Source organism: Carex rostrata, chromosome 26 (genome assembly GCF_964058835.1).
Source record: "Carex rostrata chromosome 26, lpCarRost1.2, whole genome shotgun sequence".
NCBI classification, from domain to species: Eukaryota; Viridiplantae; Streptophyta; class Magnoliopsida; order Poales; family Cyperaceae; genus Carex; species Carex rostrata.
In genome coordinates, this window is record NC_135943.1 from 5,871,555 (window position 1) to 5,886,392 (window position 14,838).

The following is a 14,838-nucleotide window of genomic DNA, read 5'->3' on the forward strand; positions in this document are numbered from 1 at the left end:
TAATTTAAATAATAAATGTAATATAATATTAGTTCAAATATTAGATTAGTATTAAATAAAATATTAAATTAGCAATAAATATAATATAATATTTAAATAGATTAGTATTAAATAAAATATTCGATTAGTATTAAAAAATATTAGTTTAGATGAAATATAATATTAGTCTAAATATTAAATGAAATAAAATATTAGTTTAGATATTAAATGTAATATAATATTAGTTTAAATATTAGATTAGATTAATCACTATTTTATTTATTATTTCCATCGCTATTCCAAACATACAATCCAAACGATATTTTTACTAACCCGAATAGTCCAAAGTTAGTGCTATTCTCAAACCATTCGGATTAGCACTATTCTCAATCACTAACCCAAAAATTGTTATTCTTACACTAATCCTTGCTCGATCCAAACATACCCTAAAAGAAAAAGATTTTACTGAATATACTCTCAATTTTTTTTTTTTAAAACTGCCCCAACCGCCTCCATAAGGGCGGCCCACTTTGACCACCTGACTGCCCCCAGTTGAACGGTCCATTTTTTTCCTTTTTTTAAGATTTTAATATTTTCATTTAAATAATTTTGTGGAGTTTTCTAAATTGTTGTTTAGGGTGTATGCTAAAAAATAAGACATTTGATATATTGATGAGTGATGTCGTAACTATTTATAATTTCGACTTAATTTGTCAGTTTGATATCACAAGTCTAAAGATAACACTAAGGATTTGGCATTGATTATTAATAATTTATTTTTTTCAAATATACACAAGGAAAATATTGTTAGATTGCCTCAATGATATCAACTTTTTCTTTTTTTTAGAGAATAATTGAATTATTTGATTATTATCAACATAGACCATTTGCTTGAATAATCAAACACACAAATGCATTTGAAAATAATTATATGGGTAATTCTTGAATAATCTCTTAGGCTTTTGAAAAAACTAATACCAGTTGTTGTATGTCTACCGTTGATAGAAAACTTAAACTGAATTTTTGAGGCACTAAACGACGTTTTGTTGCAATTTTGATTCCTTTGGATGCCCGGGGGTTCCCTCCAGGGCAAAATCAGGATCTATCTGATAAGCCTCAATTATATATACTTTCGGTTAGGGTTTTACCTCTAAAACTGCACCAAATCCCTTGTATTTTAGCTTAATTTAATATAGAATATACCAAAGAACCAAGTTACTGCCTTTGCCTTGTTTAAATTGCAGAAATCGAGCAAAAGGAGCAATTATGTGGGTGTTTGTGTGGCCTGTAGGAATTCTGTGCGGGCCACACAAAATAAATTCAAGCCGAAAATAAAATTCAGAATTTATCAAGTTTTCTCCTTTCAAAACAGAGATTTGTGCGGGCCTTTGTGCGGGCCTTTGTGCGGCCTTAAGGAATTTTGTGTGGGCCACATGAAATCCTGCATGATCCCCAGCTGATTCTCCATTATGTGAAGGAAATTTGCACTGGCCGCACAGAATTTGTGAAGGCCGCACAAGAGGCCGCACGAATGCCAGTCTGGCCTGATTTCACCATATCTCTTCATATTTCCTTCCAGATTTCGGGGGATTGTTTCCCAAGGCACAAAAATAGCTATATATTGGCAGGGAGACACCAGGGGAAGACATCTTTCAACTTAGCTTTTATTCTACACATCTTTCCACATATTTTCTATCTTCCCCAAGTGATTGAAGGCGATTGGAGCGAAGGATTGAAGGTTTTCTTAAGCGAGCAAAGGTGAAGACAAGGGGCAGCGAGCGAAGAGATTGGTGTTTTCTATTCTCTTTCTTGTTTTTCTTAGTTTTAATCATGTTTACTCTTGTATTTCTCTTGGATGTTAGCGCACCCATGAGAGGCTAGATTTCCTCTCTAGAGGCTTAGGCTTAAAACATGAACTTGTGTTAAAATCTACCTTAGTTGGATATTTTTCTCTATGATGATTGTTTGCTTGCATGTTTGTTCTTGTTGATTTTATAATTCATGTGCTTGTATGATTTGTGTGCTCGTTAATTAGCGTCCCGTTTAGGTCTAACAAACTTAAAGTGCTAGGATCAAAGAATTGACGGTACCAAATTGTATACATGAATAACCTTAGGATTAAGATTAGAAATGACCAAATCTATTTCTTAGTCCGGAACCACAAGAAACAAAGGTTGAATTGAGGTGAAGGACTTAATCGTGAAGCCTCATATTTGATTGGGACCCCTAGAATTGAACCAAATATTGGTATGAAGGACTTAATCGTGAAGTATTGATATTTAGGGATAAACTAGGCTAACCTGTGCTTATGGTCTAGATAGCTAGGGTGAAGGACTTAATCGTGAAATCCAAATTATTTAGGCACGTCATTAATTCACGAAAGTGACCATTTTTTATATTTAAGGCTTAGAAACCCCATAATTGCAAACATGAATTTAGAAACCAACTAAGTATTGATTTGACCAAGTGATTGTATGCCAAAAGCCCCTAGACTTCCATCTCATTAAATCACAAAACTCCTTTTATTTGTTTGTTTAAATTGCTTTGTTTACTTTTAGACTCTCGATCGGGTATTGAACCCACAAAACCAATTTTCAAACAAACCCCCCATTTACTTTTATTGCACTGTTTTAGAATTAATTAATTTAGTAAAAAGTAATATTTCCCGTTGTCTTTGGATCGATACCTAAACTACTACAAGGATAGGTTGTATGCTTGCAACTGACCTATTATTGTGTACTAAGGTTTTATAAATTTAAAAGTGAAAAAGTGTATTAAATTGACCCATTATTCGATACCTAAAATACACAACACTGTCTCGTCCCCCTTTCCAAATTGTGGTCATACGCGCAAATCCGACTTTCCTAGCCAAAGTTATGGTTGTTTAAAGTTAAAAAAAAAACGATGCTTCCGTACAAAAACACCGATAAACGCACCCATGCTTTATGCCCAGCTTAACGACAACAAAAGTGCATCGATATTTCATTGCCAAAACATCGATGACGCACCCATGCTCTCTAAACGGTCATAACTTTATTATTGCCAAAACATCGATGACGCACTCATGCTCTCTAAACAGCCATAGCTTTATTATGCATTTACTATTTATTGTGTGTGTTTGTTTATTTTTTTAATGGATTACGGTCTCATTTATTATTCAAAAATCATTGAAATTATCTATGATTGTTTAAAACCGTCTTGTCTTAGATTTCACAATCTTGTTCTAAACTTTTTTGTTGATGTTTTCTATGAATTATGGTTATATTTATGATTCAAAAATCATCAAAAGTATGAACTATGGTTATATTTATGATTCAAAAATCATCAAAAGCATGAACTATGGTTATATTTATGATTCAAAAATCATCGAAAGCATATTGTTTGGAATAAAAAAAATAATGGTTATATTTATGTAGTTTTGAAGGTAATTGAGACAATCTAACCATATTTCCTTGTGTATATTTTAATAAAATAAATTATTAAGAATCAAGACCAAGTCCTTAATTAGAGTTATATCTAGACTTGTAATATTAACTAACAAATCAAGTCAAAGTTATAAAGAGTTACGACATCACTTGTAAATATATCAAATGTCTTATTTTTTGGCATACGCTATAAACAAAAAAAAAAAATTCACAAAATTATTTAAATGAAAATATTAAGATCTCTAAAAAAAAAATGTGGACCGCCTCCCATAGGAGTGGTCGGGTGGTCAGAGTGGGCCACCCCTATGCCGTGCAGTTGGAGTACTAAAAAAAAAATCGAAGGCATATTCGTTATTTTTTTTTTTAGGATATTAATAAAAATGACGGCTCCAGCTTGAGCCTGTGTATTAGATAAGACCTCTTCAAATCTTCCTCAAAAAAGGCATCATATATGGTATCTAACATCGGACATGTTCAATGATATAACATCTGTTCTTATCCCACTTCAGTGAATATGCAATTCACTAATGCTGACAGAAGCAATGGAACACATGAAAAAGGATATAAAAAACAAAACGCTAAATGTCAAATAAAACTAAATTATATATGAGGGGGTTCAAATGGCTTTTTTTTTTTAAAAATTTTGACTCTATCATGTCTTTATCTTTTAATCTTTTAATTTAAAAAAAAATTCTAAAATTTATATCTAAAAATAAAATCATTATATATAATTAATATTATTTTCTCTGCATGCTAAAACATTATTACTTTTCAATTTTGATTTTATATGAATCAATAAGTCAAAAAATTAGCATTCAAAATTTATCCACATCAGTGTATTTTTGCAAACTCTTGATACTAATCAAAATAAAATCGAAATGTCATGATCTTTTACGTGTGCACAGAAAAAAATGATATAGATAATATCTAACAGTTGTATTTGACATTTAAGTTTTAACTTCAAGTTATTGTTGTTCTTGAAATGAAAGCATGATAGAGACAAAAAAATTAAAAATTTTAAACCCTCCTCACTATATATTACTTTGTTTTTTTCATTCAAGAATTTTTTCTACAATCAAGGTTGTTATACTTAAATTTATTAATTTTCTTTCATGTATTATGTTTGAGGAAAAGAAAAACTGAAACCAAGCAGGTCAATTTTCTACTACATTTTGTAAATAGTTAGTATTTAGCACATGGAATTGCAGACGTATAAAACAACACCATTGCAGGGGGGTGGATTGAATGGTTCTTTGCAGTATTATGTAATCCCTGGCTAGTCTCAACCTTCATTTATTTAATTATTTCTAAAGCAGCGAGTCGCCAAAAAAAAAAAGAAAAAAAAAAGTCAAATCTTCTGCCTCCCTCCGTCCGAAAAAACCGTCTACATTACTCTCGTGTCTTTATCTAACAGTGTACACATAAAAAATGATATAGATAATATCTAACAGTTGTATTTGACATTTAAGTTTTAACTTCAAGTTATTGTTGTTCTTAAAATGAAAACATGATAAAGACAAAAAATTAAAATTTTTAAACCCTCCTCACTATATATTACTTTGTTGTTTTCATTCAAGAATTTTTTCTACAATCAAGGTTGTTTTCCTAAAAAAAAATTTACAAGTAGACTTAAATTTATTAATTTTCTATCATGTATTATGTTTGAGGAAAAGAAAAACTCAAACAAAGCAGGTCAATTTTCTACTACATTTTCTAAATAGTTAGTATTTAGCACAGGGAATTGCAGATGTATACAATAATATCATTGCAGGGGGTTGGACTGAATGGTTCTTTGCAGTATTATGTAATCCTTGGCCAGTCTCAACCTTCATTTATTTAATTATTTCTAAAGCAGCGAGTCGCCAAATAAAAAAATAGAAAACAAGAAAAAAAAGTCAAATCTTCTGCCTCCCTCCGTCCGAAAGGCCGTCTACATTACTCTCAATTCTCCTCTTCTCCACATTCTTCATCACCTCTATATATAATCAATACATAATCTCAATCTTTATTTCCTAAAGCGAATCGCCAACAAAAGAGAAAAAAAAAAGTCAATCCTTTCCCACCCAAAATGCTGCCTATATTACTCTCTATTCTCCTGTTCTTCCCTCTTCTCCACAGTGCCACCTCGAAGCCCTTGGCCGCCAAATGTGGTACTGTCGAAGAATTCAATTTTGGTGACCGATTTGATGATAATCTGATACAATTGATGTTTCTTCTCGTAGTCAAAGCCCCGAAAATTGGCTTTGAAATAGCTTCAGTGGGCTCTGATCATAGTAGAGTACACGGGCTTGCGATGTGCCGAGGTGACATCGGGAGTAAATGGTGCTTCAGATGCCTTAACAAAGCAATCTTTCATGTCCAAACCGTCTGCCAGCGTAAGAAAGATGCCGTAATTTGGCTTGACAATTGCATGTTGCGATACTCTGACAAGGAGTTCTTTGGCGAAGTTGATCACAATCACGCCGTGCTTTTGCGGGAAGCTCATAATGTGACCAACGCCATCGAGTTTGACAGTAAAGTGATGGAGCTGATGAACAGGCTGATGAGTAAAGCTTATATCTCGCCGCTGCTGTTCGCCACTGGACAAATGAAAATTGAAAGAGTTGGAAGATTGTATGGATTGGTTCAGTGCACAAAAGATTTGTCAGGCGGGGATTGCAAGACTTGCTTGAAATCGGCAATTAGTCAGATTTCGACATCTGGTGGTGGGAAAACAGGGGAAAGAATATTAGGAGGGAGTTGTCAGGTTAGATATGAGCTGTACCAGTTCTTTGATTATTAGAACAGTATTACCAATGCCGCCTATGATCGCCACTTGTAGAGCTAATTGCAAGAAGTAAACTTTGTGCTTTTTTTTTTAGAAGAATGTTTATTTATTTATTGGTCCACGGAATTCTGGTAATGTCTTATATAAAATGTTTTAAAGAACTTCTGGTAATGTCAACGATATAGATTACAATTTCTGGTAACTCAAAAGTCCAAACCTGCTCTCACTCTTTAATTACAAAGTTCAAAAAACACCCTTACTGTTGGCAATGTCAACGATATCTGTTTTTTTTTTTTTTTTTTCTTTAAAAAGCTTCTCAAACAAATAGCATATAGATTACAAGTTTTGTTGTGGATATTAACTCTACAATATATAATTTTGAATAAATGATACAACAAAACAGAAATACTTATTAGTTGGTTCTAAAAAAAAAAGAGTAAATGATGCTTCTCATTTTTTTTTAATTTCTCAAACAAAATTTAAAATATAATTAAAACATACATGGTTAATTTTTTTGTTGACTTTGTAATTTTTCTAATATTAATACTCAATTTTTAAATGTTAATTATAGTAAAATCAAATTTCTTGATAAATAATTAACGGGTCGTATAATAAAAAAATCAATTGAAGTTATGAGGCCCAAAACGATATTTTTTTTTATAAATTCTGACTCTGTTAGCTACCTCGGATTATTAGCCCAGGCCATGATGGCCACCGTCTCTTTGTGGCTTTTTTGAATTGTGGTCAAACGCTCAAATCGAAGTTTTCTGTAAAAAGTTATAGTCGTTTAAAGTTTGAAAATAATGTCTCGATGTTTTATTAGAGAAACTTCAATGATGCGTCAAGCCGTCAATGTTTTATACCATAAGTTACATGTAATGTTCACTAAAAGTATCTTTGAAAAGATTACGTTGTACATTTAATTTTGCAATACTTCTGAATTAAACATAATTCATATGGAAAACAGTGTCAGAAAAATAAAATTTAGATATTACAGAGATACATATTACGACATCATGATCCAATATTGCTACATCCATAAATTTAAAAAGCACCCCCCGAGTGTTCAACGCTAGTTGCTGATGAAGTGTATCAGCAAAATATTTACCAGGATATATAAAAACAATACATATATATTTTGTTTCCTACATGCAATAAATTTAACACCCCATGCAATGAAACATGACATGTCATTATTGAATTAATTAGATGTTGAAAATGCATTTTTTTTTCTCACCATACCAAATTCTCAAATACAAAAGTGTTTGATACACAAATCAACAATGATAAGCTTTCTGGCACGGGCGAGTGTACGGCCCTCCCGGTTTTGAATTGCCATATGCCGGCTTGTTTGCATTCCTCGTAGCATCATAGCTGATTGAATTGCTCGTTTGGAGCAACATCCGATGTATATTTGAATCCATCTGGAATTCATTGTCAATGTTCCACACATCTAAATGTCTGTTTTCGAGTACATATGCTTCAGAAAAGTGTGCGGAACTGATGAAAATGGCGATTAACAAAGCAATGATCGCACTACCCGGATATCCTCCCATCGTGTGCATGCTCATGTGGATTTAAGTGAATTTTTTTGTGGGATTTGCTCAAACAATTATGTTAAGCAGGAGATAAAGAGCACTATTTATAGCAAGGCAGAGATAGTGGTGAAAGCAAAAGAAAAATGGAAAAGCAATATGAAAATGGATGTTTTTCTTTTGGAAAAGAAAGAAATTGCTTTTTCTCATGAAACCGTTGATCTTCATCGAGATTCGTGCTTGAAAGGTATTGAACGGTTGCATGTTCCTGCTTTTTTTTAATGTGAACAAACTACCAAGGCACTTTTTTTTTTTTAATTGAGAAAAGGCACTTAAAATCGAGTAGATCGAACTAGGGTGTTCTTAAGCTCATCAAGGTGTTTGGTGAGCTTAACTTCAAAATTTGTTAAATTAACTTCAAACAATAAATTCAAATCATTGAAACCGATTTACTTCACGAGTGATGAATTTGTATGTAAAGTTTTTAAAATTTCAAATTAATTTTATATAAAGTCAAGTGGTGAAAATGTGTTAAAAACATGAATGCACTAAAATTAATTTATAAACCTTCTAATTTGGACCTCTTGACTTTATACTAAAATTATTCGAAAACTTAAAATCTTTGCATATAAATTCATCACTTGTGAAGTAGATAGATTTCAACAGCTTAAATTTATCGTTTAAAATCGATATAATATATTTTTGAATTAAGCTCATCAAACACCTTGATGAACTTAAAAACACTATAGTTTTACTCCTTAAAATATGCTGCCTTTTCAAAAGAAAAGCAGCAGATTTTTCCAACTACCAAGGCACTTTTTTTTTAATTGAACCAAGGCACTTAAAATTCTACCAGAGTCCTAGTCAGATAGCATATGAAGATATAAGGCATTTTTTATTTTTTTTGTTAAATCTCAGTACGGACCTCAATGATTGAATGGCACTCAAACATTGAGAAAACATTAAAAAAAAGTTTGTTTGTTGAATATATTTAGTTCATTATAAATTGAAGCTCCACATTGGTAGATTTATACATTGTGTAAAATGCATAAATCTGCTAGCATTCCCTTTTTACACATACTTTTCAACACTTTGTCAGTTCTTTTCCAACTTAGAGCTTGTTCGGCTGCTGTAACAAAATTACTGTTCACGTGGGAAAAAAAAATTCAGATTAATTTTTTTTCTTTCTCACGTGAACAGTAAAAAATAGTTTAAAAGTTTTCAAATCCTATTTCCATTCCCTTTCCCCTCGTACTGCCGAATAGGGCTTTATCCTCTTTGTATTTAGCCAAGATGTTGTTCACTTGAGCTCGATTCACGTTTGGGAGTCAGAGATGCACATAAACTCGTGAGTTGATGAGGATGCCATACTGCTCTGGTCAGGTGCGATGGATTTGAAGGTAGGAGGCAGGGTCCGAGACAGAATTTTTTTATTTTATTTTTTATTTTATTTTTGTTTCTACACAAAAAGATAGAATGGTGGAGTTTAGATATACAAGTCAAAATCATTAACTTACTTCTTTGGATTTTTTCTTGAAGGGTTAACTATAGGCTATCTAATGTGAACTAGATATCAAAACATTGCTTTTGGATTGCATGTAATGCCAACAAATAATATTCAGTTTTACCTTGTTAAGAAAAACATGAAACTTAGATTTATTGTTTGAACAATTTAGACCTTTTGCTTAGGTCTCAAAAAATCGTGATATAAAACTAAAGCACAAGACGAGTTTGCAAAGTATTGTAACTTGTGCTCTGCTATTATTAATTTAGCTTGTGGTTTTACATGCCAAACCAATGACGATGGGATTTCTTATGCATGTATTGTTAATTTGTTATTAAAATAAAACACCACCGTCTATATTGACTGAAATTGCATCTCAAACATATTTTCAAAATTGCGTCACCGTTTTATTTTGGGCCCAAAAGCCCATTGAATGTAGTATTGTAATGGGCTATAAATAGGTGTGCATCCTTACCTGACTGAAGTCCATTATTATGTTAAAATCCAGTCAAGCAGTTTTGTGACTTCACATGTGATCATGTACATATGTGAGAACGTAGCCATTTTCTATTATTCTCTGTATCATTTAATTCCAAAAAAGAGCATAAAAAATAAACCACCATTAAAAACGGATTTTTATTAAAAAAAAAACGGTCTAATACTCTGGTTTTTATCTCCCCAATAACAGAAACTGTCTTCTAAACAAATCAAATTGAAAAGGAGGCAAGTCGGATTTATTTCGGACCAGTTCAGTTTTCCGATCTTTCCCATCTTTACTCGTGATCTCTTCCATGTTAACACCATATAAGAATCATATTTTTTAATATTTTAATAAAAGATACAATAATTCTTTTTCAATATAAATTAGATCATCCTTAATTTTGAAGCTTTTACGAGGCATAATAAATCTTAATTTTTTCAACGTATTTCACTATTTTAAAAAATTACCCTTAGAAATGAGCAAGTCGAACAGTATTTTCATAATTTTATCTATCTTCAATGATAAATGTTAAATTATATCTGGTAAATAAGGTAATTTTTCAATCCTTGGCTATCTTCAAAATTCCGTTTAATCGAAGTGGCTCATAAAAAACAAGAAATAGGCGCAACAGGTTCATATTTTGGCACATAAAAACGGAAAAATAGATAATAAATATGTAGATCCTCGACGTCCAATTGCAAAACAAATATACAAGCAGTGGATAGCGAGAGGAACCAAATTCATTGATCTTGCTTTACCTTTTCACTGACCAAATAAACGACAGTAATAATTGGCCTCAAATAAAACAGTAAAGCACAAAAATTAACTTGATTAAGAAAATGAGAACTCAGCCCCTTAGATGTTCTTGAAATTGCGATCATCTCCGCAAAATCATTACAGGTCTGTAACTGTAAAAGTGTTCATCACTGTTCTCCACATAGCAAATTAAGTTTGTAAAACAAAAATGTATGTAAATGCTTTTGAATATTAACACGCAAACAAGTGAGAATATAAAAGAAGAAAGCAAATACAACTGAAAATATTGCTTCAAGGGAACGAGTCCGATTGGGAATTGGTTTACCCCAACGACCAGATTATGAAGCCTTAACAATACAAGCATAGGAAGAGAAGTTTTGGATGAATCAAAGACATGAGAAAACAAGATAAGAGAGAAGAAGAAATTACGAGGTTTTCATCGATGAAATCGCTAAAGGAAGTCGATTATTTCTCAACAAAAGGTTTCAATCTGAGAATCTGAGATCTCCTTCTCTCAACGATGAAAGAGATATATTACACGAGAGAATATATATATCATGAGATCCGACTTGATATCGCCGTGGGGTTGTGTTAACCCTAACCCTAGAAAAAAATCAGAAGAGGAGTTTTCGGCCGAAATTGACAGGGGAAAGATTAAGAGTCGGCCCAAATAAAAGAATTTGATGACTGAATGAAATGATCAAGTGGGCCGAAGTTGATTATTGGGCTGCAAAGCTCTTCTGTGTATAAGAGAAAAAAGAACGAAATAAAAGGTAACAAATAAAGAAAAGAGGAAAAAAGAGGATTCAAATCAGCTGAAATCCAAATGTATGAACAGTATTGCTGAAATTCCTGGAATTTCAAATCCAACCGTTCAACTTTTTCTGTGCACGGATCTCGGAACAACTGATTTTTCTGTGCACGTATCTCAAAACAGTTCAACGGTTGGATTCAGAATTCCAGGAATTTCAGGATTATTGTTCATTAATATGGGATTTCAGCTGTTTTGAATCCGAAAAAAGAACGAAGAGAACCAAACGAAAAAAAGAAAGAAGAAAAAAAAATGATGTCCAGTTAAAAAAACTGTGTAAAGCTGAGATCAACACCTCCGGAATTGTCCGGTAGACAAAATAGTATGAAAAATAAAAGATACCAATAATATATAAGATTAAGAGTCGAAGATGGTCACCTAAGTAGTCAAGTGTAAATACACTAGCTAATTTTAAAAAAGAGTCGGTAAAAAATTATTACCTGCAAATTGGACTGTATGATTCCAATTTGAAAGAAGTGTAAAAAATAAATACTGATATATAATTTATCACATATATCATCATAGACCATGTTGGGAAATATATATCCTTAAATAACCGTTATAGGCTAAATTGATATCCAATCTTAATGTTCTATAATTAGTCAAATTTATATTCAGCCGTTTACAAAATAGTCAAATGGTAAAATAAAAATATTTAACTATAAATAATAAAATTTATTATCTCTACAGAGGAACATAACAAAAAACAATAGCGTACAATTATTATATGAGCCTCCATTTTTTGTGCCTCCATCATGCTTCAATTTTTAAAAAATGTTAATAAATTAAATTTTAAATCATAAGCAAGAAAATAAATTCGCTAGATGTGATCTATGTTATTTCCTCTACGTGCTTATAAAAAAAATATCACATTTCTATTTTGTTTTCATGTGAATCAATCATTTGAAAAATCAACGTCTATAAATTATCCATATAACTACGTCTTTATAAGCTCTTGATGACAATTAAAATAAAGTTGAAATGTCACAATTTTTTACACGTGCATAAATAAAATGATATAGATCGTATTTAACGGTTTTAGTTTGACTTTTAAATTTTAAATTTTGAGTTATTAAAGTTCTTAAAAATAAAGGCATTTGAACCCTCCTCTTATTATATTATACTCTTAAAAATTTTAATAAACAGAGTTAGAAGGTTTTTCCAGGTGGCCAGGTGAATTTGTATCCTCTGCATTAACTCAAAAGGGAATATTTTGAGTTAATGAATTCTGACTATCCGATCTGTTTTAAGATTCGTGCAGATCAGATCCGCACGAATATTAAAGGGCTCTCTATATCATAAGCAGGGGTCGGATTGACTCCGTTTAAAATTAGACAGTTGAGATTCATTTTTGAGTTAATGCAGAGGATACGCATTCGTGGCCGGGTGGCGGGTGGCGGGTGGCGTTTGGGAGGAGTGAAGAGCACTGTGGATTTGTGGTCATGCATTTGTTGCTGAGGGCAAGAATTTCATGAAATGTGTAAGTATTCATGTACGCAATTTGTTCAAGATAATTATCTTGAGAACTCCAATGAATTAAGCTATGCTCAGCGATCGATCGTGATTTCCAAAATTCAGAATCTTAATTAATTAAGGCATGATATTTTGGGTTGCCTATTAGAATACAAATGCATGAGATTGTTCTACTGGTCTCAGAAAATACGTGAAGCATGAGCCAACATGATATTTTGATGATACAATGAGTACTTAATTGCAGACTGGATACGGTTTAAATTTATAGTTGGAACTTGGAAGCGCGTTGAGTTCGGTTTTTTTTTTTATCAATAAATATGGTTAATTTGAAATAATCTGAAATATCTATAGATGTATGCGTCTATACATATCGTCAGGAAGATTATTAATTAGATAAATCAAATTTGGCATACATTAGCTAGTCAATTTGAGCACATAAGATATTGGAGTGAATCAAAAGAATGGTTTTTTTCAAAGAGTTTCGGACAAATTGAATCCAAAAAAGTTACATACAAGTTAAACTAATATATAATTGATCACGTAATATCATTATCAAATTAGAAAGGATATTAGCTATCATTCTCTGACTAAATTGGTACCCAACCTTAATAGTTCATAATTAGTCAAATTTTATATTCCACACTTTCAATAATATTCAAATGAGAAAATAATTTTTTTGATTATAACTGATTGCATGTATTATCACTACAGAAATATAACAAAAATAATAAAACAATTATTGTTACTCTTAATATTCAATATAAATATAGTTTGAAGGTTATGTTGGGAAGCGTTTAGGAGGAATGAAGAATATTGTGATTATGCATTATTTGTTGCTGAGGACAAGAATTTCATTAAACAGGCAAGTATTCATGTATATATGTATGCAATATGTTTATAATAATTCGATCAACACCTTCGATGTAAAATTTGATCCTTTGTATTTACTTGCGGTTCAGTACTAGTTCAAATATCATACATTTTTTCGGATAGTCTAAACTCTCAATTGATTTAATTTTATTAAAAAAAATTATCGTGTTAAAATTTATATGAAAACGTTTTATCATTTACTTTTTTTTGTTTTTTTTTTCAGAGTTAGATGGCTTGCGCCACTAAAAATATCAACATTGATAAGAAAAATTTATTTGCAAGTCTTAGACCTTGTAAATAAAAAATTTATTCGCTCCGTTTGTAAATAAAAAATATTAATATAATGGATTACCAAAAGTACAGATATTAGATCCCACTTTTTTTAATATTGATATTTTTCTGGACTTTGCTAAAGTAAATCAATTGAAGAAAATATTAATTTTAAATGCAACGATAAAAAAATTATTTTTCAATCAAATTTTTTTTTAAAAGAAATAAATATTTAGAACATGTATAACGATAAGCAACATGACTAACCGCGCTATTTTTTTTTTTTTTTATATATATTGCACCATAGAAATTGAATGAGACTGACAAAATATCAATGATGCGATTAGGATTGTTTATTGGATCGGTTCGGTTAAAATCGAATTAAAATAGTTCAATTAAAATTTTATTCGGTTTTGAAAAATATAACCGAACCACCTAAATTAAACTTGTCAACTAAATCAAAATAATCATAGATTCATAGTAAATTTTGTTATGTTTGATTGAACTGAAATGAAATAAGAGAGATTAAATTTTAAAATGTCAAACGCAATACTAACACAAACATATTTAATAATCTTAAAAATAAATATGAATTATGTATATAAATTATTGACATTACACATATTATTTGATTTCATACAATATACGTGGAGTGGATGTTTTTGAACATTCAAAACCAAAAAATTTCTTCATTTTTAGTCCTAAAATCTAAACTGGATGCGATTCCGCGATGGGTCCGGATCCTCTAAAGTAACTCAATCTTTGAATTTTGGATTGAGATCGTCTGATTCGAATCCGTCGCTCGAGATTGTTTCACGATTCGAATTCATCTCTTAGGATATGTGCGCTCCACTTCAGATAGATTATCACGGATTCGAATCGGACGTCCCGATTTAAAACCCAAAAATTGAGTTACTTCAGTGGATCTGAACTCTTCTGCAATGAGCCCTTCAGAACGGGAAGTGTA

At 31.4% G+C, this 14,838-nt stretch overlaps 1 protein-coding gene and 2 non-coding genes across 3 annotated transcripts; 1 reads left to right on the top strand and 2 right to left on the bottom strand.

The window, feature by feature from the left end:
- The first annotated feature begins 5,472 nt into the window (after positions 1-5,472).
- Positions 5,473-6,186, top strand: LOC144544138 (antimicrobial ginkbilobin-2-like protein). Its single transcript, XM_078292542.1, has one exon. It carries the CDS (start codon positions 5,473-5,475, stop codon positions 6,184-6,186), a length of 714 nt encoding a protein of 237 aa, XP_078148668.1.
- A 4,177-nt stretch (positions 6,187-10,363) lies between these two features.
- LOC144544708 (small nucleolar RNA snoR136) lies at positions 10,364-10,509 on the bottom strand. The gene has a single exon (XR_013508311.1). It is a non-coding gene; the product is annotated as a small nucleolar RNA snoR136 (small nucleolar RNA).
- Positions 10,510-10,532: 23 nt separating this feature from the next.
- Positions 10,533-10,625, bottom strand: LOC144544710 (small nucleolar RNA SNORD25). Its single transcript, XR_013508313.1, has one exon. It is a non-coding gene; the product is annotated as a small nucleolar RNA SNORD25 (small nucleolar RNA).
- Between the last annotated feature and the right edge of the window lie 4,213 nt (positions 10,626-14,838).

Coding starts and splice junctions, on each gene's coding strand:
- LOC144544138 (XM_078292542.1), top strand. CDS start 5,473: ATGCTGCCTATATTACTCTCTATTCTCCTGTTCTTCCCTCTTCTCCAC.